Raw genomic sequence first — 24,774 nt, 5'->3', positions numbered from 1 at the left:
GTGCCACTGGGAAACCTTGGTGTGAGCCTCCACAGCCCTCTTAATTTTGCATTTTGAGTTTTATTTTAATGTTATATGCATGAATGTTTTGCCTGCACATGTGTCTCAGTATCACATGCATGCAGGCCAGAAGAGGGTGTCAGATCCTCTGGAACTGGAGTTACAGACAGTTGTTAAGGAACCATGCATGTGCTTACTGAGAACTAAACCCTGGTCTTCTAGAAGAGCAGCCACCTGTGCTCTTGACCTCCGAGCCATCTCACTAGTCCACGCTTGCATTCTGAATGCCTGCAAAGCCATTCTGTCCCATGTGGCTGATACCGGTACATTCTGTTGCTGGCTCACAGTGTAGTGGGCACCTTCCTCCCACCACTACAATGCCTTCTGCATGCTTTTGTTTCTGAACCTGAGAGAACACTTCCCTGTGCAGCATTTGGGAACCAAACAGCCTCCTAGAGGTGCTCTCAGCTGTGTCTCTCTTCCTTCAACAGCATTTGTTTGCTCTGCTAAGTGCAGAGCCCAGGGTTTCTGCTTTAATAACACGGATGTCCGTAACAACCACAGCTGTTTCTCCCTCCCCTACCTTGTTTGCAACTTTGAACTCTCTCATGTGTCTTTCCTTGTCAAACTGCAATACGCTTTAATACGGTTTTTATACGCTTTAAATTCTCACTGTGGGTCTCCAGTGCAATGAATGGTAACCACTGCACAGTCTTAATGCTGCTCAGACTCCAGTGTTCCTCTGCCAAAATAACTCAGCTTGTTCCTTTTGAGTTCAGCCTCATTCAAATGTTAGGACACAGGCAGAAAGCAACCAGATCCCCCCCAAACACACACACACACACACACACACACGCACACGCACACGCACACACACTGTATGTGGATGGCCCTCTCATTCCATTCCTAGCATAGCCTTCGTCCTATGAAACTCAGCAGCAGTCTTTACTTGCCTTTTTGTATCTTTACACTCTCATCACAATGACCCACCAAACATCCTGGGAGCTTCTACCCCACAAGACCAAACTGTCCCAAATTTCTCCCACAAACCAGCTCCAAAGTCTTACAAACCATGCACTCCTGTGGTCATGGCAACAGCTCTACTCCTCAACACCAATTTCCTCTATCACTTACTTTTCTTGTCACCGTAAGAAAGTATCTGACAGAAGCAATTTAAGGATTTATTTTGGCTCAGAATTTAGTGAGGGATATGGTCCGCCATAGCAGAAAGGCTGTGTAGCAATGGCTGCCCCCATGCTAGAGAGCCTGAGAGCCCAGTAGCTGCTCAGTTTGTGAGGCTGGGTGCCTCGGCAGCCCCGAGCTAGTGCTGATGGCCTAGAAGATTCCTGGAGAGCCTCTGGTGCTCAGTTCACACTGGAAGGTGAAGTGTGGCCACAAGTGCTACAGAACAGACAAACTCATCAGGAAGCAAAGTCAGCTAGGCAGGAAGACTGCTTCTTTTGCCCAGGCCTCTTTATACTTAGGCCGTCTACAGGAAGGTGCCACCCACTCTGGAGGAGGGTATTTTCCTTCTGCCAATCATTCCCAGAGGTGGCTTCTTAGTTGGCACCAGGTCCCAACATGTTGGCAATTAAGATTAGTCTTCACATCATGTAACTAAAATCTTGATAAGGCTATTTATTACCTGATAGAAGAAAAAAAAAAGATTCTTAAGAAAGAAGAAAAAGCAATCTAGTAAAGTGGGAAGTGACACTCGTGGTCTTACTTTCTTGCTTAGAAAATACTGATTTCTTAGAAGTAGACAAGAAGTAACCTTTAAGGAGCATTGAGGGCCAGCAAGATGGCGCAGCACGTAAAGATGCTTGCTGCCAAGCCTGATGCTTCCAGTCCATCCCCCAAGACCCCAAGGGTAGAGAAGGGAAACAGCTCCCTTCATGTTGTCTTCTGGCCACCACACGGATGCTGTGGTACATGCTTCTGTACATCTGCGCATCACACATGAAACAAAGCTGTGATTTTCAGAACTCCGTATCTGCTAGACCATGCCTACATCCCTTCTTGCAACCCTTAACTAACTAGTCAACCTTTTCTTTAGGAACTGATTATGTTGGGCACATCATAGGTGGATTTATGCAGCATGTGCCCTTTTGTGAGCTTATTTCATCCAATCTATCTTCTGCACTCACAATATAATATGTGCCAGGCCTTTGCTACCTGTAAGCTGGATAGTCCTCCTCAGCATGCGTATACGTTTGTTTATCATCCCTGCAACACAGGCTCTTTGGCTGCTATGAATAATGATTCTATGAATCTGGGTATTACAGATTCTCTTCTAAACACTGCTTCTAGTTCCCCTGGATGAGTACACTCCTTGACCATTTTTAGGATTTTGGGGGTGCATAGGAATCCCAAGGGGCCTCCATGGTGGTGACATTTTATATATCTGCTAATGGCAAGCAGGCTTTCAATTCCTCATACCTTTTCCAAAGCTGATTTTGTTATGATAATGGTTATCCTAATGGGTATGGAGTGGTATTCCAATAAAACTCTCATTTCTACTTCCTAATTGGGACTGGAAGGCAAAGAGAAAAGTTAGCAACTTGTGGCCCTGTTCGGCTTGAGCTAAACACACACACACACACACACACACACACACACACACACACACCTACCTTTCTTAACAATACAACAATACACTTAGAAACCAAAGACTTCTTCATTTAACTGCATGGACACCCCTCTCCAAAAAAAAAAAAAAATTGTGTTACAGTGTCCATTGTGTTTTGAACAAGAAATGTGCACCTTAGGCTCACGTTTGCACGTGGTTCTTGGCTGTTGGTGCTATTTGGAGAGGTTATGAAACCCTTAGCATGTGGAGCCTTGCTGAAGGATGTATGCCCCTGCAGGCAGGCTTTGAAAGTTTAACACCTAGTCATTTCCAGTGGACTCTCTGTTTCCACTTGAAGTCAGAGAGGTGTTCTATATCTCCTGCCTGGTACCAGCTGCCATCCTGTTCCCACCATTACAGAGTCTCTTTCTATACCTAAAGACAAATAAACTCTTTCTTCCATAAAACGCTTTGGGTTATGGTGTTTTATCACAGAAACAACGAAAAATTAATCCACATTCTGATGCATAGCTCCCTGACCCTGTCTTAGCTGCTTTTCCATTGCTGTGAAGAGACACCACAAGCAAGGCGGCTTATGGAAGAAGGGGTTTGTTAGGCTTACAGTTTCAGATGGCGAGGCTGTGGCCACTGTGATGGAAGCATAGATGGCAAACAGAAGCTGAGACTAAATGTCCAGACTAAAAAATGTGGGGCAGAGAGAAATCTCAAAGCCTATCTCCAGTAACATACTTTCCTAACAAGGCTACACCTCCTAATCCTTCTCAAACAGTTCTACCAACTTTGGACCAAGTATTCAAATCCATGAGCCTATGGGGGCCATTTTCATTCAAACTACTCTATTCTACTCCCTGGTCTCCATGGGCTTATGGCCATATCATAATGCAGAATTCACTGAGTCCAACGTCAAAAGTGTCTATAGTCTTTCGGTCTCAAGACTATCTAGAAGTCTGATGTCTCTTCTGAGACTCAAAGTAATTCTTAGCTGTAACCCCTTGCAAATCAAGAAGTGAATGGCATCCTTCTAACACTGGAGACATGGAATATACATTACCATTCCAAAAAGAAGGGATTGGGGCACACTGAGGAAAAAAGACTGAAACCCCAGCAGGACAAATTCCTGTAACCCCATGTCTCATGTCAAAGTACTCAGATGGCCTTGTCTTCCGGCTTTGATGAGTGCAACACACTTGTCTTGAGCTGGTTCCACTTCCCACAAGCAGCTCTCTTTGGCAGGGATCACACACCTCAGGGTCTACAACATAATTCACACATCAGTTTCACAGTTTCATTCATGGCCTCGGGGTCTCCAACTGCAACCTCCCTTGCCCTATGCCTGGCCTCAGCAGCTTTCCTTAACTGGGAAGGAAGATTCCAGAACCTCTCCTCTCCTTCATCCTTCATAACTCTAAAGCCAGAACAGCCATAACCCCTCCTCTTGAATCTAAGGATACTGGCTAATACAGTTTAGGGTGGTTTTCGGTTAGGGTAGGGCAACCTGTGTCTTCAAAATTAACTTTTGGGAGAAACATCCCTTACTTCTATCTTATGCCTAGGCATGAATTTGATTAGAATTAGCTATATCAAAGCAAAGGCCATGCACAGGGAACAGAGGCTCTTGCAATTCCAGTCTGTCAATCAAACAGAAAATCACCTATATTCTATGCCTAGCAACCAACTCCTCCTCCTTTTAGACTCTGTAACAGAAAGGTTCAAACAGCAGCACTCCAGTTCAAGTAGCTCATTGCTCCCTCCCAGATTATCTGCTCAGTTCTTTTGTTTAGCTTTTGAATAAAACCCCTTGCTTTCCTCTTTGTGTGTGCTTTTGAATAGATTCCAAGAACCTGGTTACAACCAGTCAAGGCAACTCCGTGGTGACACGATTTGTAATTGTAAGCACCGTTTCCGCTTATCATCATCTTGGGTTTTTGAGACAGGTTACATGTGTCACTCTAGCCTTGAACTTGTAATCATCCTACATCCTCCGGAGTGCTTGGGTCACAGATGTGCCTTTTATGCCTTTTATAATGAATCCTTTTCTCTCTTCCCTCTATGGTTCGAGGAGGCAAAGGCAGGGCTTTTAAACATCCTAGGTAAAAAGTCTACAACTCAGCTACATCCCCAGTCCATGTGATTTTTGATCATTTTAAAATATATACGACCTTTGAGAAAATGCCTACTTTGCCTCTTTTGCACTCAGTTCTGGGGATCAAAGGCCCCTGCCCATCTTAAAATTAGGTTGTTTGATTTTTGCTTTGATTTCCTTTGAGTTGTAGAAATCCTTTTCCTGTTCTGGATATTAGCCCCTAATCATTCTGCAAATGCTTTCATATTTTGCAGGCTGTATTTTCAGTGTTGTGTCTCCGGTAGCAGACATTTTTAAGGCTGGATGTAATTTTATCGGTCTTTGCCGTTGTTGCCTGTGGATCTGTGTCATATTAAGAAATCAGTGCTGAGCCCAATGCCATGAAGCGTTTCCTGATTAGAGATGTTGTAGTTCTGCATCTATCACAACATATGTGAACATATGTGTTCACTTACCTTGTAAACATGGGTGCTTACAGCACTTCTTTTGGGGAGGGTTATCAGCTCACACTTCCACATCGCTGTTCATCACCAAAGGAAGTCAGGACAGGAACTCACACAGGGCAGGAACCTGGAGGCAGGAGCTGATGCAGAAGCTATGGAGGAATGTTGCTTACTACTGGCTTTCTTAAAGACCCAGGCCTACCAGCTCAGGGATGGCACCACCTACAATGGGCCCTTCCACAATGATCACTAATTGAGAAAATTCCTTCCAGCTGGATCTCATGGAGGCATTTCCTCAACTGAGGCTCCTTCCTCTGTGATAACCCCAGCTTGTGTCAGGTTGACACACAAAAACAGCCAGTACAGCATCTATACTGAAAATGGACCATAACAATCTGTTTCTTACACTGCTGTGGCAAAGGGCCCATGTTGGGTTTCCAGCACCCACATGGAAGGTCAGTGTTGGGATTCTGTAAGCCTCACCCCTTAGTTACCTAGCAACAGCCAGGTATACCCCGCCCCTCAATTACCTGGCAATAGCCAGGTATGCTCTGCCCCAGTGACCTGAGACTATAAAAGTGGCCGCTTGCCCCCTCCTTTCTCTTGCTCTCCTGCCCTTACCCCTCCTCTTTCCCTTCCCTTCCCCCTTCTCACTCCACGTGCTCATGGCCGGCCTCTACTCCTCTATTCCTCTTCTCTCTCTCTGCCTCTTAACTCCCCTGTGACCTAAATAAACTCTATTCTGTACTATACCATCATGTGGCTGGTCCCTCAGGGGGGATTCCCAACATAGACCCCCTAGAGCCTTCAGGCCTTGTCGCACCCCTGTCCCCCACTCTCTTCATCCTTTTCCTAACATTGGTGCCAAAACCCAGGATGTTATCTTTTAACAATAGTCAGAGCTATCCATAAACTCCAGTTCCAAGGTATCTAACAACACCTTCTGGCCTTCATAGGTACCAGACATGTGGTGCACACATACCTGTAGGTGAAACGCTCATGCACATAAAAACGACTAAGTCATTTTTAGTACATAGTGTATTTGGTTTTATTAAAGCCACAAGTTGGTGTACAGAACAGGCCACAGCACACAAACCTGCAGATGAAGGTCTGGCCTTCCTGCAGGAGTTACTCCTGGAAGTCCTCTTATCTCTCCTCTTAACTGCCTCTTAGTTTTGGCCTAACTAGCACTGACCAGAGTCTGCTCATCAGACAACAAAGTTGTATCTGAAAGAAGCATACAGATCTTGGCCAGGAAAATGGATGAGGTAATGTTCCAGCTTTTGAAAAACAGTCTAGAGTAAATCAGGCTGGAATTCAAGAGAGATGGGCCTTCTTCCCCTTGGTCAGAAAGATTACTGCATCACGTATGTGGTATGTTAAGTCTCAAACTCAGGTGCCTATCAGCATAGCAAAGCTAACAGTAGCTGCCATGCTCTCCCAGTATCTCTGAGTCCCTGGTCTAAGGTCCTCCTGACTAGCACATCCCACCCTTGACCCAGCAGCCCAGCTGCTCTCCTCTATACAGCCCAGCCATTTTGGCTACACAGGTCCTTTTTTGGCCTCTGGGTTGCTGCTCCTGGCCCCGCCCCCCCTCCCTTTTCCCCTTCCCTCCACTCTCTTCACATGGCCTACAAACAAAATAACTGCCTGGTAGATTTGGGCCTTAGGAGACCAGTCACATCCTCATGATCTGGTTGCACAATTCAGTTCCTCATATATTTACTGGTAGATTAGTAATAAGTAACTCTTTGCTTCTGCACACTGCAATCCTTACCTGGTGGTGTCTTAGGGGTGGTTAGGGATAAAACGCTAAGCCCAAGGGCAACTTGGGAGGGAAAAGGTCTATTTTGCTTACATTTCTACATCACTGCCTGTCTTAGGGTAAGTATTGCTATGATGAAACAGAAAGCTTGGGAAGGAAAGGGTTTATTTGGCTGACACTTCCACATTTAAGGAAGCCAGGACAGGAAACGGGCAGAACCTGGAGGCAGGAGCTCATGCAGAGGTCATAGAAGGCTTACTGACTTGTTCCTCCTGGCTAGCCCAGTGAGCTAGCTATCTTATAGAACTCAGGACCACTAGCCCAGGGGTAGCATCCCCATAATGGACCGGGCCCTCTCCCATCAGTCACTTAAAAAAATGCCCTACAAGCTTGCCTACAGACCCATCTTATGGAGGCATTTTCTCAAGTAAAGCAAGACCTGATGAGAAATAAGCGCACAGCAGCCCCAGGAGGAGCGAGCAGGTGAGGAGGACATCCTTAATCCGCAGTCGATGCTATAAACTCCGCTCTGAAAAGAGCCGCAGTTGCGAGCGGCCACGACGCACGCTTCTCCGCCTCGAAGCTCATTAGAGACGGACCGAGTCTAGGCCCGCAGTCACTAAGTGCGCTGGAACTCAGTCTCTTGAGTCCAGCATTCGCGGTGCTTGATGGGAGGAGTAGGGTAGAGATGGACGTACAGTCTCGAGGCGTACGGACTGCACTGCAGAGACCCTTAGTTTCTTCCTAAACCTCGAAATGTACGACGGGAAATGGTGGGGCCGAGGTTCGCGATGCATGCTGGGACTGGTAGTCTCTCTTGACATCAGGACTACAACGTACCATCCAATACAGCGGTCCGCGCCGAATGCGGGCATCAGAAGTCGCCCCTAATCGAAACTCGCAGTGTACGACGGGAGTTGACACAGACTCGCACTGTATGCCGGAACCGGTAGTCTTGATGCGTCAGGACTAGTAGTGTGTGACAGAAGTCTTGTGACAGCGATCCGCGTGACATGGCTGTAGTCTCAATACTACGGACCGGTGCGCCAAGGGTGTGGACCAGCGTCTCTTGGCCTCGAGAGGGCCGAGACCCGCGGCTTGAGAGCACGCAGTCACGCGGCTGCACGTCGGTCGCCCCGCCCTCCATGACGCAGCACGCCCCCCGGAAGTGAGTGCGCAGCGAGCGGCGGGTGAAGCCGGTGTCGGAGCGGGAACAGCAGTGTCGCCGCCGCCCGCGGTGGGCGCCGCGCCCTGAGCGCCTTGTGTTTTCGTTTCTCGCCTCTGTTGTGACCGTCCGTGCCGCTCGCTGTCACGATGGAAGCGCCGTCCGTGGCCGGCGTTCTCACCGAGTGCACTCCGGCGGTGGCCGGGGCAGAGGTGCGCTGCCCCGGCCCCACGCCGCTGCGTCTGCTGGAGTGGAAGGTGGCGGCGGGCGCGACCGTGCGCATCGGCTCGGTGCTAGCTGTGTGCGAACCCGCAGTTTCCGCGCCGCCCGCAGGGCCAGCCCCAGCTCGCGCGGCCTCTGGGGGCTGCGTGCGCGCCTCGCGGACCGAGCGCAGGCTCAGGTCGGAGCGCGCCGGCGTGGTCCGTGAACTGTGTGCACAGCCAGGCCAGGTGGTGGCCCCAGGGTGAGTGTTCGGAGACTAGGACTCCCGGGCTCTCAGGGCGTGTGTGTGGGGGGGGGGTGTCTCTGGCTACAGTCACAGTCGGGGCGAGCAGGCCGCGCTAAGGGGCTGCGGGGTGAGACTATAGAAAGAATTGTCATCATTTGTGATTATGCCAGCCCTGAGATATTTTGAGTTTGAAAACTTCTCGGTGACCCAAGGTTACCCCTTTGGAATATCTTTTGCATTCGTCCCTCTTCTATAATTGGTGGACTCCACCTTTGTAAGTGAAGGCAACTTGGGTGGCTGTGGCCGCAGGACTACTCAGGCAGGTTCCAGGCTCGTTACTGAAATAGAAGCTGTGGGGTGTGTGTGTTTCTTCAAACGCTTATAAAACTTTGTGAAACGCTGTTGTAAAAACCCGGTAGTTCTGCATCATAGCCACGGAGAGGGCAGAACCCAGACTGTATCTGGTGATGTACTTGGTCCTTGAAGTCCTGTGAGGATTCTTTACCTGTCAAACTTGTCTCCTCACACTGTAGGATCTTGACTTGGTTTGGTCTGCCACTGTCCAGTCTTACGTCTGAATTTTGCCGGTGTTGTGTTTTGAACCTAAGTTAACACGTGGGCATGTGGGTCACATGGCTGTGTTTGTTTTGGTTGTAAAGAACAGAAGCTCCTGCCTGCTGTGGGTTGGACTGAGAGCTTCCCTTTGAAAACATTCTTTCTGCTCCTTTTCTGATGTCCTTTGCTCACTTCTTGGACAGGTCAAATCTTTCCTTTGTTGAGTATTTCCTGCCCACCATTCTTTACAAGGGAAATTTCTATTTTCCACTGGTCTTGTCTTAGACAGAGAACTCTACCTGGCTGTCTTCTTGGTCATTCTCCCCTGGTGCTTCTTTGGAGATACTGCCTGGGTTCTTGGTTTGTGGACCTTATCCCTACTCCTGCCCACTGTATGCTGGGTTGCACAACCACGAGGAAAACTTGCTTCTTTGGGGCTGACTCTGAAGGAGCTGTCTGTTTGGCTTCCTCTGGAAATGATTCTTGGAATCCTGGACCATTCGAAGTGGCTGCCAGTCCAGTGATAGCAAGTGAGTTCCTGCTTCTGAGAAAATCACTAGCAACATTGCTTTGATTTAAAGCACTTCCTTCCCTTTCCCTATTATGTGCATTTGTGGACAGCATCTTGTCGGCATTCTGGGGAGGAGTGTAGTGAGATAACATGTATGTTTCCCAAAGTACTCCTGTGTGCCTGCAGGTATGTGGTGACAAGACCTTGGTTTAAAGCCTCGTTTGTATTCCTGTATCATACCTAATAGTTTCTCTGGAATAGATGTCAAGAGAATGGGGTTGCCTTTCCCAGTCAGATTCGTTCATGGGTGTTTGGGAATGGACACAGGGCTCATAAGAAGGGCAGTACTGCCCCCAACTACTGGCTCTTATGGACACCAATTAGGCCTCACCCAAAATGCCTGTCATACTTTTGTGGAACAAAGTTTAAAAAGAAATCACTGGATTAAGTCACTTTGTACAAAGACCACTCCACAGAGAAATGTTTTCATGAGGCATCAACCGGAAGAAGCAGTGTCCCACTGAGCAGGTCTGTGCAGAGGATGCTGCAGGGAGTGGTCAGCAGAGTTCCTCATTTATAATCTGCACGCTTTTCGTAGCACACAAATTGCCTAAGTAGGTCTTGCCCCCACAATTCAGTTATACAGGCCAAGTATCCTTAGTTTTAAAATCAAAATCTAAAATATTCCAAAGTCCAAAACTAGGGCATAGATGCTTTTGTGTTTTCCAGCCTGTGCAAACATGCCAAACTCCAAATGGCCCCCAGACAGCAGCACTTCTGGTCTCTGGCATTTTGAATGAGGAATTTGAATATTAGGAAATCTTTCTAAAAGGCATGTGCATTTTCCTACTTGAGAAAACAGAAAGTAGTAGGTTTCATTGGGTCCTGGTATTAAATGGTACCTGCCATGACTGTTAGACCTAGGTCTGGCTCACCAGGTACGCTGAACCAAAGCCTTCTGTTCTTAAAATGATTTCTGTGTCAGGTTTTGGTGCAGTATCTGTTTCATCACAGAACTGCTTCTTCCCAGGTTGGGGCTGGAAGGGAGGGTGTCAGGAAGGAGCAACCATGCCTGATAGCCCTAGAAGTTTACTTCTTTCCGAATGTCTCAGAATCAACGTAAGACTACTTTATAATGAACTTACCCGAGCAGTCCTGGAAGTTTGCTCATGATCCAAGTTCTGTTTGTCTAGCAACACCACTCTGTGTTTCTCGGTCCTGGATTGCAGATTCATATTCTTAAGATCACGTGGGAGAGCCAACATTGACTGGCATTTGCATTTGCAGAGTGATTCTTAACCTCCACCAACACCACACACTTTTGTCTCATCCACTTATATATAGACTTAGGAGTGGTGGATTCAGAACTGTTCTGAGGAGGCTCTTGCCCACCTTCAGCTTGCCTGTGGGCAAAGGAGGTATTTCTTGTCACACTGCTGAGAGGCCTGTGTTGGAGTGGCAATCCTTACAACTGTCTAAACAATGCTCAGCTTAGCTAGTCTTCCAAAACCTAAAACTTGCTTCTGGGGCTTGTGTGCTAGCAAAAATGAGAGCCTGTGGTTGTGGTTGTCGCTGTTGTCTTGGTCGTTAGCAGCATCCAGTCTTGCCACATCTGTGTTTGTTCCCAAAGAACTGTGTCATGTTGAAGCTGAAATAATGAGTGATTTTGAACTGTGCTAGGACTCTTTCCACGGCACTGCATCCTGTTGGACGAAAGAAGGAACTCTGCCGGGGGAACGGAAGGTGCATAGTGTGGTACACTGCTTGTTGGCTGTGGTATATAAGCTAGTGCCAGTGAAATGCCACTTCGTCTGCTCTTTAAACCTTATCATGGAGCTAGAGCTCCGTAGCAAACCAGGAGAATGCTGCTCTGTATGGGCTTATTATAAGGAGATCGATGCCGAGTTTGCCTTTTTGTAATGTTTACCTAGTTTACAGTTCCTGAGGTTAAAAACACTGATCATTCACCGTCTCTAAGAAACAAACTCCTGAATTGCTTTGTCATATGACCTTGATCCTCTTTAAGGGCTTTAAGTTCCCATAGGGGTTTGAACATGTAATTAGGGGAGAGTGAGGTAGAAGGAGGTGAGAAGAACTGGTGGAACATCCAGACTTCCCTTTGCAGCAGAGACCTTTACAGAAAACTCCAACCAGTCAAGATGCAGAGTTGTGGAGCACAGTCCCAGTGGATACATTTACAGTACATCTCCAGTACCTAAGGCTCAGGGTCATTGTGGAAGAGGGGTCGGATGGTTGTAAGAGCAGGAATTTGCTGTAAGGTTGAGCCTCCAAGGACAATAGACAAGAACAGTAAGCACACTAACATGGATGAGTGTTCTTGTACCCTGTGTAAAGATTAGCCTTGTACATAATTCAGATGCTGATTTCTGTGCCCCCATATCTGGTTACAATCCTTACTCTGAGACTCTCCTGTCTCGGTGTTGTATAAACATTGCTCCTCAATTATTCTGTAACTGGTTAATAAAGTAGCTGATCAGCCAGTGACTAAATGGGAGAGAGAATAGGACTGGACTTCCTCTCAGCCAGGAGAGGGGAAAGGGACGGAGGGAGGAAGTGAGAATCCACTGGAAGAGGGAATCCAGGAGACACCATGAGAGCCACATCAGTACTGAAATGCAAGTTTCACTGGGATTTTGGCCAGGAGGTTGCCAGATTAGTTTGGAGGATTAAAATAGAATAGTACTGCTCAGTCATTATGCCCTTAAAGCTTGTCAGATAAGTTTAATAGTCCAGATGCAAACTGCTGGATTAAGAGGAAAACTGAAACATTTATAAAATAACACTAGTAGATAAGGGAGTTCTTAAAACTACAGACAACTAAGGAATGTGGACAGTGGCAGAAATCGTCTTCCCCAGGGATTATCCAGTACCAAATGATCAGCCCTGGAAACATACGAATAACATCATGCAGACTGATTAGGTTGTACTTACATATTAGGCAAATATATGTATGTATATAACAACAATTTTTGAGCAGGAAGGATACCTAGGAAGGTTTGGAAGGGAGAAATGATGCATTACAATCTTAAACAAATTAAAACAAAAACCACGAGCCAGTAGAGGCAGACCTGCATTTGGAAGACGTTCAGCTCCTGCAGCTTACTGGGAAAAGAGCATTTTGCCTAACCAGGTCTGGCAGGAATGCCCAGCTAATAAACAAGGCCCCAGAGAGTGAAGAACATCTTAGAAAGTCTGTAACAAAGTAACTCAGAGTTGCTCCCACGCCCACCTCCTCTCTGTTGGAAGGTTAGATGGGGAGAGAGCCTCAGTCATAGCCCATTACAGGTGCCACAGAAGCTGTTACCTACACAGTTTGTCTTTAGAATTAGATTTCTTTTACACTCTGGTGCCCAGAATTTTTATGAATGAATACTCATTGTTGGCATCTGCTCTATCAAATCATTACTTGGTTTAGAAGACAGTCTTTCCTGAAGCTAAGAATTGTAACTTTAACAGTCGATCTGTCTTCAGATGGTGTTGCCACTGTGTTGTGCTCCTAGTTTGGAAGGAACTCATCAGGCCTTTTTGGCTCCTTCCTGGGTTTTTTGTGTTGAGGTTTTTTCCCTAATGATTTATTTATGTTATGTATGTGTGTGTAGACTTTTAAGTAGCTTTTAAGAGACCTCTGAGGTAGGTGGGCATTGAAGTGTGTCTGCTTAGGAACAGCATATAGGCCATAAGAATTGTGTGTTATAAAATGTTTCTCTTGCTTCATGTTTCCTTTATTATCTTAAAAGAAATTATATGAGGGGGGCTGCAGCGAGGGTTCAGAGGTTAAGAGCACTGGCTGCTCTTCAGGGGATCTAAATTTAAATCTCAGCACCAACATGGTGGCTCACAGCCATCTGTAACTCCAATGCCAGAGGTCCAGCTCCCTCTCTAGCCTCTGCCAGCAGCAGGAATATGTGGAACACAGACATACATGCAGGCAAAACACCCAAACACATTAAATAGATCTTTAAAAAATTAAAAGAAATACTCATATTGATGTGGAGGAATAGATAAGTTAATTTCATATGTATTTCTTAAATCATGCATAAATCCTGCTGTTATTGCCACATATGACAAGTGATAAATGTTCACTGTCTCAGGAAAGGAGTATTATATATTGGAGAAGAGAAAATAGAACAAGTCAATTTCAAAATGTTTAGAAAATACATTAAAGATTACATCTTAAAGTTAACCAGTTTTTAAACATTGTTTTATATATACACATGGTTCCATTTAATTTTAAAGACTTATATTTTAAATTTTATTAAATATTTTGTGTTTCATAGTAGTTTTTTAAAAGTCTCGGCTTCCATGTGGCACATGAAATTGTGGATAATGTTAACTCATACACTTCTGCACTGTGAGAGTGTGTGTGCTGTGTGTGTTGGCTGTGAACTGGTGGGAATGTAAGTCTTGTGCCTTCAGGCTATAGGTGCTTCCTGTAACTCTGGAGCTACAGCAAAGTGTGTGCAGGGGTGCTCTCTCTGGGCCGTCATGTATATGTTTTCCCTGTCTGTGTTTATGGAGCCCAGGCCCAGCCCCAAACACCTGTATCTTCCAGGTTCCAGACACAGAAGTGGGATTGGGGTTCATCAAGTGGACACAGGCAGCAAGAGTATGGAAGCAGACACCATGTGTGTTTTGCTTAGCTTCAGCTGACATCTGTCTAGATCACAGCAGCTTGCAAAAGATGAGTAGGTGCTCACTCCCCTCACCCCAGAAGGCACCTGTGGTGGACTTCAGAGCCAGTGGGTCACTTTGCTGGGTCATGGTACTTGTGCTTGGTATCTGGTATTCTACTTTCTGAGGTATGTGTAACTGTCTTAGTGTCTAAGTGTGACTTTTGTCATAAATCCTCAAGACATCAGATGGCATAGAACAACTTAAGGTCACTTAGAGTTAGAGAAATCAAATTGGAATTTGGTAACTTTTAAAATATTTTAATGAATATAATTTGTGTATTCTTAACTTTATGGATAGAAGGAAAGTCATATGTCAGAACCTAAGAGGTGAGGTTTAGCTTTGGGTATTTTGCAGTTCTGGAGATGGATCACGTGGCAGGCAGTATATATGGCAGCCAAGTGTTCTCCCAGTGAGCTCCATCCCTTGCCCACTATGAGGGATGTAAAGATAAGTGTCACCTGTGTATGGTCCCAGGCTGTTAAGTGACGTAAGCTGTCAGAAGTACTAGCTCTCCGTGTAGATTAGCTTATTGGCTGGCAACTGTTTGTCAGGGATGATGTCTCTAGAACACAGAGCACCAGTAGACTGGATGAAGCCAGACAGTAAATACTCATGTGCCGTTGGTCTCATGTGTATTCCTTGGTTTCCAATCTGAGCACATGGACATTCTGGGTTGTGTGACTGTGCTACAGTTGTTCTGTGTTGGGGTAAGTGAGCAGTATCTGGAGTGTCTGTAAACGTGATCATGTGTTCTAGGGCAAGATCTGCCTTGTAGAATAAGATGTGCAAAATAGGCCTTTTATTCTAGTACAAAAAACATGATTTGTTCATACAGTGAGGATGTTGAGGATGCAGAGTCGGCCTGCTGCATATACTGTCCTCACTCCAGTCTCACAGCCCTGCTTTGGACACTTTGTTTCCCCCTTGCCTTCTACTGTACCTGGGAGAATTCAGGATTCACCTTCTGTGTTGGAGGAATTCTTGCCCCCAATGCTCCTTGTCTTTAATTCATAGGCGTTTGGCTGTGAACTTTCCTTTTCATCAAGTCTTTGGGAACAAGGTTGCCTAGCCCACTGCTTACATTATGGCCATGTTTCTTCTGTGTATGAAGCTGAGCCTATTCTGAGAGGAATTTTTGCCCATGCTCCAGGGAAGACCAAACTGGGCAGTTGGAATTAGTTACTAACCCTGCTCTCACAGCAGACTTCCTTGATAACTTCACCCCGTCCTTGATGGCAGCTCCGTGCTACCATGTAAAGTGGCACATAGTGTCTAGACAGAGACAGGAGGTAGAAAGCCAGGCTGACTCCACACAGGCTGCTGGGCGGGAGTACTTAAAGAAATTGTCCTATGTCTGACTTAACCTTAGTGGGACTTGGATGATCCACTGCTGGTGGGTAGGGAGGAGATTACACACTACATGCTTCCTTGTGCAGCCTGTGTGGCTAGTGTGGTTACTGGGCGTAGGGAGGATGCTAACTTACTACTCAAGCAGAGCTTAGCAGCTGTGCTTGTGGAGATTGCTGAACTGGTCCTTGATGTTTATACAAAAATACATGGAGCCTAGAACAGCCACTTGGGAAAAAAGAATAGAGTTGAGCTTTCATTAACTGGTTTAGACTTATTTTAGAGCTACAACAACCAAAATCTCATCCAGTTTTACTGTTGAGTTATAAGAACTCTTCATGCTAGGAATATCTTTGTTAGGGCTGTGGCTACCGTGTGGGGCCTCTCTGGCTAAAAATTCAGAGAGAGAGATATCCTGCTAGGCACTTAGCACTGACCTTTATGTTTAATTGTTCTCTGTTTTAAGTCAGGTTTTGTATAAGGTGTGAGCCTATTGTGTTGCTTCTTCTTGGCTGTGGTATCTCACAGCATCAGTAGAAGTCTCTCCTGGCTTTACTGGATTGTAGTGTAGACCCTTGGGCACATGCCCAGGTCAGGTGAGTCCCTCTTTGAAACTTCATGCACAACATAGGAGGAGATGTGTACAGAGCAGAGCACCCTGAACTCAAGACCTGGTCAGCTGAGGCTGGACACCGCTCTGTGTGCATGTGTCTCAGCCCTTTGTTGTTCCTGTAAGGCCATGCTTTGTGCTTTGGTCCCATCCCTTTTCTGCTTTCCTTCATCTTTCCCAGTGCTTCGAAGGGAACCGTCGGATGTCTCTAGCCAGGTCCTTAGGAGAGCCGAGTGCTCTAGATTACAGTATGATGGGAGAGGCCTGGGGAGGGAGCTTTGCTGGGGGCAGGCTAGATAGAGAAGCAGAGTGTTCTTGAGTGTACAGCAGGACAGGACTGGCTCTGCTTTCTAGATGATGACCCTGCTTCTGGGGACTGCTAAATTTATGTCACTAGGTCCCAGCAGCAGACATGGGCCTGAAAAGTAGAACCCTCCTGAGCCATAGTAGAGAAATGTGAATCTGCTGGGTCATCAGGTGCAGCCTCTGATTTTATGATTTTGATTGATATATAATAAATCTTCCTTGAGGCAGTGCTTTTTGTGGACTAACAAAAAATAGTTTCTGTTTGTTTAAAAATTAGAAAGTGGGCATGATGGCATACACCTGTGATCTCAGTACTTGAGAGGCTAAGGTCAGTGGATGGTGAGTTCAAGGTCAGAGTGGGCGACATGGACAATATTGTTTTAAAGGGGAAAAAAACAAACAACTAGGGATATTATGATAGTTCTGTCAGAAAGAAATGTTGGATGAATATGAACCAGTCTGGACTGGGAATTATCTGTGGGAGGGAACAAAAATGTATTTTGGAATTATACCAACATGTGCTTACAGTATTTGTAGGTAAAACTTTGGCTTTGATGTGTTCCTTATCAGAAGTGTGAGAGAATCATATGCACATATTCATTGCGACCATCTGTGTAGACATCTGCAGTTCTTTCTTTATCTTAGGCAGTGCATGGTTGTCCTGGCTGAGTATTTGAGAGTCAGAGCCAGCCTGAAGATTCTTTTGGGACTCTGTTTCCATTTGGGTGCCCTTTCTCATACCATATGGCCCAGCGAGAGATTTTACATGCAGTTCGTTTGTTAATGTTTGCTTTTGTTTTTGCAGAGCACTTCTGGTGAGGTTGGAAGGGTGCAGCCATCCTGTTGTCATGAAGGGCCTGTGTGCCGAGTGTGGCCAGGACCTGACCCAGTGAGTACATGGGCGTGTGGCTGTGTCTTTGGCTCGCAGGTAGTTGAGCCTGTGGGTACTGAGGTGTGATACAGAGTCTTGCTGCCTCTGCCTTGGCAGGACCTTGAACAGTGTCCCATGGAAAGACCCTTGTTTTCAGGCTTTCATTTCCTTGCACCCCAGGTGATGCTGAGTGTTCTCCAGTATTTCTGGAGGACATAATGCTTTTTGTCTTTAGTGTAAAGACAGTAAATCCCCTGCCGTGTTGACAGTGAACCTGTTTTTCTAATGCTCTATGTAGATGACCACTGATGCTTAAGTGATCTCTGTTTATTCCACAGTGTAGGTGGTGGGTGGCTGTTGCTGTTTTTTATTTGTTTCCATGTAACTGCAGTTGGTTTACATGGAGAATTGACTCCTGCACTAAGTATGTGACTGCTGTATCTCATGGCATGTGAGATCTAGAGCCCAGTTTCTCATGTTTTCTTTAAAGAAAGACAGCATTCACGTAACTATCTGCACATGAGAGCTGTGTGCTAGGATAGCACATTGGTAACCACTTGCTGAAATCTCACTACTACATTCACAGTTAGACAGATGTGGCTTTCCACACAGTTAACCAAACACTTTCCACACTTACAGGTTGCAGAATAAAAATGGAAAGCAGCAGGTACCACTTTCTACAGCGACTGTCTCTATGGTGCACAGTGTGCCGGAGCTGATGGTGAGCTCTGAGGTGAGAAGAATGCGGCTCCGGGGCTCTGTGGGGACTCTGGAGCACGGATTGGCACAGGCAGTCCTCATCTGGAATCCCACTTTCTAAGCTGTGGCTCCACTGGCTGCCATTTTCCCTTCTTCCATTCGTTACAACAGTCTCTACATGGATTCTTTGAAGCCCCACAGCTCTTAGTTTTGTATATCAGCTACCTCTTTGGTACTGCCAACCCGGCAGCAGGGGTCGCCTGCACTCCCCTTGAGCCAGACCTCTCTTAGAAATGCTGCACTAGGCTCCTAATGTGGAAGCAGTGGTACGGCTAGGAACTTGTCTGTGCTCCTAAAATGGAATTTAATTTTGAATCCAAATGTACATAGTCATTGTTCTCTTTTACTTTTTGACTTTAGCAAGCTGAAAAACTAGGAAGAGAAGATCAGCAGCGACTACATCGAAACAGAAAACTGGTTCTCATGGTTGACTTGGACCAGACCCTAATTCATACGACTGAGCAACACTGTCCGCAGATGTCCAACAAAGTGAGTGACTGCAGCTTTTCCCTTGGTAGCTCTCACAGCAGTGTTAGACCCCATGATTCCATTCGAAAGTACATTATCTTGTCTTAAGTGAGTTCCCGTGGTTGCCTAGACGTGGGAAAGAGGTCAGTCAGCTGTTGGGGGTATGATCGCACACATCTGTCTGGGTTGGTCCTGGTGGCACTGGGCATGCTCTCTTACTGTTAGCATTGAGCTTAGGGTCATATAAGATAGAAGAGTTCAGAGACCTGTAAAGACAGCAACTGGGAACACAAGGAATGCTGCTGGGGACATGGTCTGGGTACAAGGTAGTGCCTTTTATTTCGATGTGTAGAACAAGATATCTGGGTCTGTGTTAAAGAGAGCCTGGGAGTCACCATGAAGGAACTGAATTCTCCAGGCTGACATGGGTAGTGGCCAGGTGTAGAATCCCAAGCAAGTTAAACCTGAATGGGAAATGAGCCACATGCTGGGAAGTTGAGGTTTTAGTGTCTGTTAGAGAAAGATGGTCTAAAGCCTGTATGCAGACCATTAACAAGGGAGGCCTGGGGAGTGTCACACTGCCATGTTTTCAATATTAGCTGTTGAACACATGACACATAGATATTATTTTAGACTTTGGGTACCACTACAGGTCTACATGTGTCCAGCTATGCACAGGTCTAGGGATGGAAAGGTACTAGAAGCTGATCATAGCCTAGGGAATGGTTTGCCATAGAATGACATTCCTTTGCTTTGAGTGAACTGCTGTGGATATATGTTGGTGTTGGCAGAACTTTGTGAAGATTAACCAAATATGGCTAGAATTCTGCCTCTATAGTGCTGCTGAAACTTACAGTTATATTAGGTATTTCCGTGTATTGGGGGATCTGACAGAACAGTCTCTACTGCATTTGGTGTCAGGAGTTCCTTCTACACAGTTATTTGAGTCACACCGCCTGCCTGTAGGGTGAGCATTTTGGAGGGCACATAGATGGAAAAGGCTCTGAACCTCTGCACTCGACGTGTGTGAGCTGGGGTTTCTTTTATTGTGCCTTTGGAATTGCACATTTTAAATTAGTTCAGTAAGACAGTGGGACCAGTTCTCACTTGTAAAGGATCCAAGGAGCTAGTGTCTACCCATCAATGTAAGGCAGTGCTTCTCAACGTGTGGTTCTCGACCTCTTCACAGGCCACCTAAGGCCGTAGGAAAACACGTGTTTACATTATGACTCATAACCAAGTAGCAACAAGAATAATTTTATGGTTGGGGTCAGCACACCGTGAAGAACTGTTATTAAAGGGTCACAGCATTAGGAAGGCTGAGAAGCACTGGTACAGGGTGATCTAGGTAGGACAGTCCTCTCCTCATAGCACCATCCCAGGAAGCTTCTAGTCTATGTCTAAGGATACCTTTGGCCTGAGCTTGGGCCATCACTGAAACATAATTGCAGGCCTTGGGGCTCAGCCTTTGAGTTGAGTTCCTGACGTCTGGATGCCTAGGGGAGGGGTATTTAATTGTTGCCTGAGCACCCCATCCATGCCTGTACCATGTGGAAGGGGACATGACAGCTGGGAAGAGGAAAGCCGACACTAGAATTTCCTGTTCTGTCTCTAATGGATTAGTCTCACCATCCTGATTTGGTTGTTTTTTTGGGTGTTTTGTTTTGTTTTCAGAGCTAATCAATATCTGGCCTAAGAGGTTGTTAACCTTTTTAATAGCTAAAGAAATCAGCTTATTTGCTGAGAAAATAATGAGAAACAGAAGTAAAGGGATCACAGCTTAGTTTCCTATGGAAAACAAGCATATCTGAAAAGTAACAACGGAAGTCAAAACGGTTTCACCTGCCTGCAAGGTGACCTAGAACACTGTTTCTGCACTCAAGTATGCCGAATGAAGCTGTCTCACTGTGCAGTCACTGTGGGTATGCTCAGAACAGTGATACCACCAAGATAACCGCACAGAAGGGATGCAAGACTGAGCACTGATCCCATGACACTGTCCACTGTCCTGAGGTGTTACGTGACTGATGGTCACTACAGCCATTATCAGCCCGTCTTGGTTGTGGTTATCAGAGACAGTTATTGAAGGGGTTGATCCTAAGTAGTTACAGGTAGTTATGTGATTGATAGTTACCAGGAAGTTTATAGGAAGTAGTGTCATGGACAGTTATAATTATGAGAGGTAGTTATTGCAGCCTGTTATTACAGTGGCTGGTTGGCATAGTTGGCATGGTAGTTAGTGGCCTTCCTGTGCTTCATGCAGTATGTGGATCTCATGTGCCCTGTGCAGTTCCACATCTGACTTGTGTGTCTGCAGACCCTTGCTTGGCCCACAGCTGAGGTGCTGCCTGGACGGTTCTCTCTGCATCCTCTTCTCACGCTTGACTGTTGTTTACAGGGCATCTTTCACTTCCAGCTGGGCCGAGGGGAGCCCATGCTGCACACCCGCCTGAGGCCTCACTGCAAGGACTTCTTGGAGAAAATTGCCAAGCTGTATGAGCTGCATGTTTTCACCTTTGGCAGCCGTCTGTATGCCCACACCATTGCAGGTCAGTCCACAGGAGGCAGAAGGAATGGTGCAGAGGGAAAGTTATCTGGGACCATCGATATATGGAAAGAGAAAACTTGTGTGGCTGTGTTTTCAACGATAGTTCCTTTAGCTGACTAAAGATGGCTTTGGTGCTCTGTTATCCACGAGTGTTTGTGCCAAACGATTTAACAGCCAAAGTGAGTCCCTTAAGACCGAGTGACCTTTCCTTGCTTGTCTTGGTTGGACATGAGCTGCTGCGCTGGCAGTCCCTTCCGTGTGCTCTTTGTGTGCAGTGGCCACCTGGTGGCAGCAGTGACTGGGGAATGAGTGAGTGCTGGCCCATTCCCATTCCCATGGGAAATTACCTTTGAGTGCATCGCAGTCGCTGCCTGCAGAAAGGAGGACACATTCCATCCCAGCAGGCTGTGGTACCTGAGTAGCAGCTGCAGAACTTGTTCATCTGAGCAGTTTAAAACTCAAAGGTCCTGCGGCTGGGGAGATGGTTTGGTGAGTACAGACAGCTCTTCCTGTGCTAGCGTGAGGACGAGTTCAGATCCCCAGTACCCACTAAAAATCAAAATGGCCAGCCGATTCCTGAATCAGTGAGAACAGATACCCTGCTTCAAATGCACACACACGCACGCGCACACAGAAAATAACAAAAGAAACAATGCAAAAAGTGGTAGAGGAAGAAACCTGGTGCCAACCTTTGGCCTTTTCATATGCACACATGAGTGAGTGTGTGCACAACACCACACACACTTCAAAGATGTACACTGGTCTCTGTCTTTGTTGATGGAGTTGGTAGTTTAAAATCTCTGTAGCCTATTTTTTAAAAGTAGACTTTTTTTTTTTTAGGTTAGCTTTAGTTTCACAGCAGAATTACAGAGGTTTCCCTCCATACACTCTATCCTGCTACACACTCCCCACACAACACTCCCCACCCCTCCACTGTGGCTCCCACCAGAATATGTCTTTTTTATGATTTGTCAACCTATACTGATGCTGTGTGTCATGAACATTGAAGCCACATGTTACAGCTGATTCACTTTGTCTGAGGTTCAGTGTTTTAAGATTGTCACTCCTGTGTTTCTGGGTGGGACGTGGGATTTGAAGGTGTGTAATTGTGTAATAAGAGGGTAAGGCATCTCAGACCAATAAAGAAGAACCCTGTGCACCGATTTAAGATTCTAACCTTTAATCAGTAAGGTGATTATTAGGAGGTGACCTTGGGAGGTACCATCAGCAGAACTACCACCACCTGTCAGGGAAGCTGCTGATGCCTTCATCTTGGGCTTACAGCCTGAAGAGCTATGATGTGTGGCTCCATGTGGGTTGGAAATTACCCAGTCCCGACAGCTGAGGCATCCCTATATAAAAGCAGATCCACACCCAAGCTTGTGGTTTTCCCATTGAAACCTTGCTTCTCTAGGTGCTAATTAGTGACGCATGGACTAATAGTGATAATGGGGCGAGCTTTATAGGCGGGGTGATGGGGAGAGGCACCAGCAGAGTCTAATGAAGACAACATCCCAGTTAAATGAGTACTTTGGTACTTTTGAAGTTAAAGGTATCAGAAAAATTAAAAATTGTTAAATACACTCGTGTGCATGTGTAGTCCCTCTCCTCTTGCTCAGTGTGTTTGTTTGCATAGTCTACATAGCTTGTCTAAGTGTCCTTGCACGTCCGTGCAGTGTTCTTGTCACATGGGATTTGTATATCACTGTGGTTGTTAATAAGCCTGTGTCACAGAGCTACAAAGTACTTATTCCTCTTTGAACAGTTGTACTCATTTTCCTCTTCATCCTAAGACGAGCACCGGCTGAGATCCAGCATGAAGAGACTCTTTTGATTTGGATTGGCTTCTGGGCGAGCATCCTGTCCACCCAGTGGCAATGCCAATACTTCTTATTTGGGTCTTTCAGATCTTAACCATAGGTACTTGAGACAGTTGCTGGACACATCCTAAGGCAGTAGCTCTCAGCCTGTGGGTTGAAGAACCCTTTGCAGGGGTTGCATATCAGACACTATACATATCAAATGTTTACATTATGATTCATAAAGGAAGCAAAATTACAGTTAGGAAGTAGTCACAAAAATAATTTTATGGTTGGGGTCACCACAACATGAGGAACTAACGGTATTAAAGGGTTGCAGCATTAAGGTTGAGAACCACTGATCTAGAGTCACTCACTCTTCCTTGTAGAAACTATGTTTTGTTCATCTGACCACATAGACAGCAAGGACCAGAATGAAGGAGGCTTAGGGACTGCGTCAGTACTGAGTAAGAAGTCACTGGCTTAAGCAGAGCCTTATCCCTGAGTTTCATGTAGGCCGTACCCTCATTAGTCCTTTTGACAGTCATTGAGATACTTACTGCATTGGGCTTATGTCAGAGAGGCCCCAGTGATGAGGGTAAAATAAGAGGAAAAGGAAGATGGCAGTCTGCTTTCAGACCTGAAGCAGGAGAGAGCATGTTGTTGCCTGCTGCTTTCATGGTGTCTACTGATGATGTCATCGACAGTGTCTGCTAGCAGCCCTGGCTTTGTGGGGCTGCCAAAAGCAAGTCCTGCTGCTTTGTGTCTTCCTGGGCTAGTCAAGCACTTGAGGCCTTAGGCACCCATTTCATTTCTAGCTGTGACTTTATAGAAGAATTCTAGTATCTAGTTCAGCCAAAGCATGTTGGACAGAATGAGACAGCAATATCCAATAGAACTCTAGACTTCTCTTTAAGACATAAATGTAAATTCTCCCAGGACAGCAGTGGACAGCGTGTGAAATCCAGTGGTAGTTACACCTACAGAACTAAGTCCTCAGTGTGCTACACAGGACACATCACAGTGACTTTGGACACTAGTGGGGGTGGGGATTAGTTCAGCCTTTAGGAAGTGTGGTTTGGTGGGAAGAAATGAAATTGTCAGGGCAGTGTCCTTAAAGGGAACACTGGGGCCATGCCCCTCCTCCTGTTTACTTCCTTCTTGCTGTGGAGTGGGCAGTTTCCCCAAAGTTCATGTTTCTGCTTTGATGTACTCTGTTACAGGCCTCAAAGGGTCTGGTAACCATTGAAGGAAACTTCTAGATCTGTTACAGGTCAAGAATCTTTCTTCCTTGCCTGCTGCTTTTTTTAAGTATTCACCACACAATGACAGAAAACTTAATGCCCCAAATGTGGTGACCACTGTGGAAGAGTTGCATATCCCGCCATGTCACTGACACGAGTTAGGTGCTATCCAAAGTGTCAGGCTTCTCTTGTCTTTGTAATATGTCCCTGGACATGGAGGGGATGGCTGTGTGGCCCTGCTGGTGCAGTTAGAAAATCCGGAGGGTGTTTTCTCCATTATTAAACGGCCTGGAGTACACATCAGAGTGCTGTGCTGCTCTGAGTACAAACCAAGTGTGGGCAGACCCACAACCATTGTTTTGTGAAGTGCAGTGATAATGTACTTGCTTTATACAAAATGGTGCCGCTTACACATCCCAGTTGTGTCTTACAAATTGTTTCATGGATGTTACTGTAGGCAGCAAACCTGAATTTGCTGTAGAAATTCTGATGTGTTAAAAGATCAGACCCAAGCGAGCAGGTCTCAGCTGCACAGGACACAGTGTGGAGTGCTGTGTGCACAGCATG

The 24,774-nt window shown here is 46.0% G+C and overlaps 1 protein-coding gene across 2 annotated transcripts in view; it reads left to right on the top strand.

The window, feature by feature from the left end:
• Nucleotides 1-8,066: 8,066 nt before the first annotated feature.
• CTDP1 (CTD phosphatase subunit 1) overlaps nt 8,067-24,774 on the top strand; it is a 60,161-nt gene continuing 43,453 nt past the window's right edge. For both annotated transcript variants that reach the window (XM_080920444.1, XM_080920445.1), the window contains exons 1-5: nt 8,067-8,509; nt 17,324-17,407; nt 18,029-18,122; nt 18,509-18,637; nt 21,015-21,165. In XM_080920444.1, coding sequence (XP_080776570.1) covers nt 8,196-8,509; nt 17,324-17,407; nt 18,029-18,122; nt 18,509-18,637; nt 21,015-21,165 — 772 coding nt within the window. In that variant the 5' untranslated portion in view covers nt 8,067-8,195. The remainder of the gene's footprint in view (nt 8,510-17,323; nt 17,408-18,028; nt 18,123-18,508; nt 18,638-21,014; nt 21,166-24,774) is intronic.

Source organism: Micromys minutus (assembly GCF_963924665.1).
Source record: "Micromys minutus genome assembly, chromosome: 8".
Lineage (NCBI taxonomy): Eukaryota > Metazoa > Chordata > Mammalia > Rodentia > Muridae > Micromys > Micromys minutus.
The sequence above is the reverse complement of the archived record's forward strand: the minus strand, read 5'-3'. Positions and strand labels throughout refer to the sequence as shown.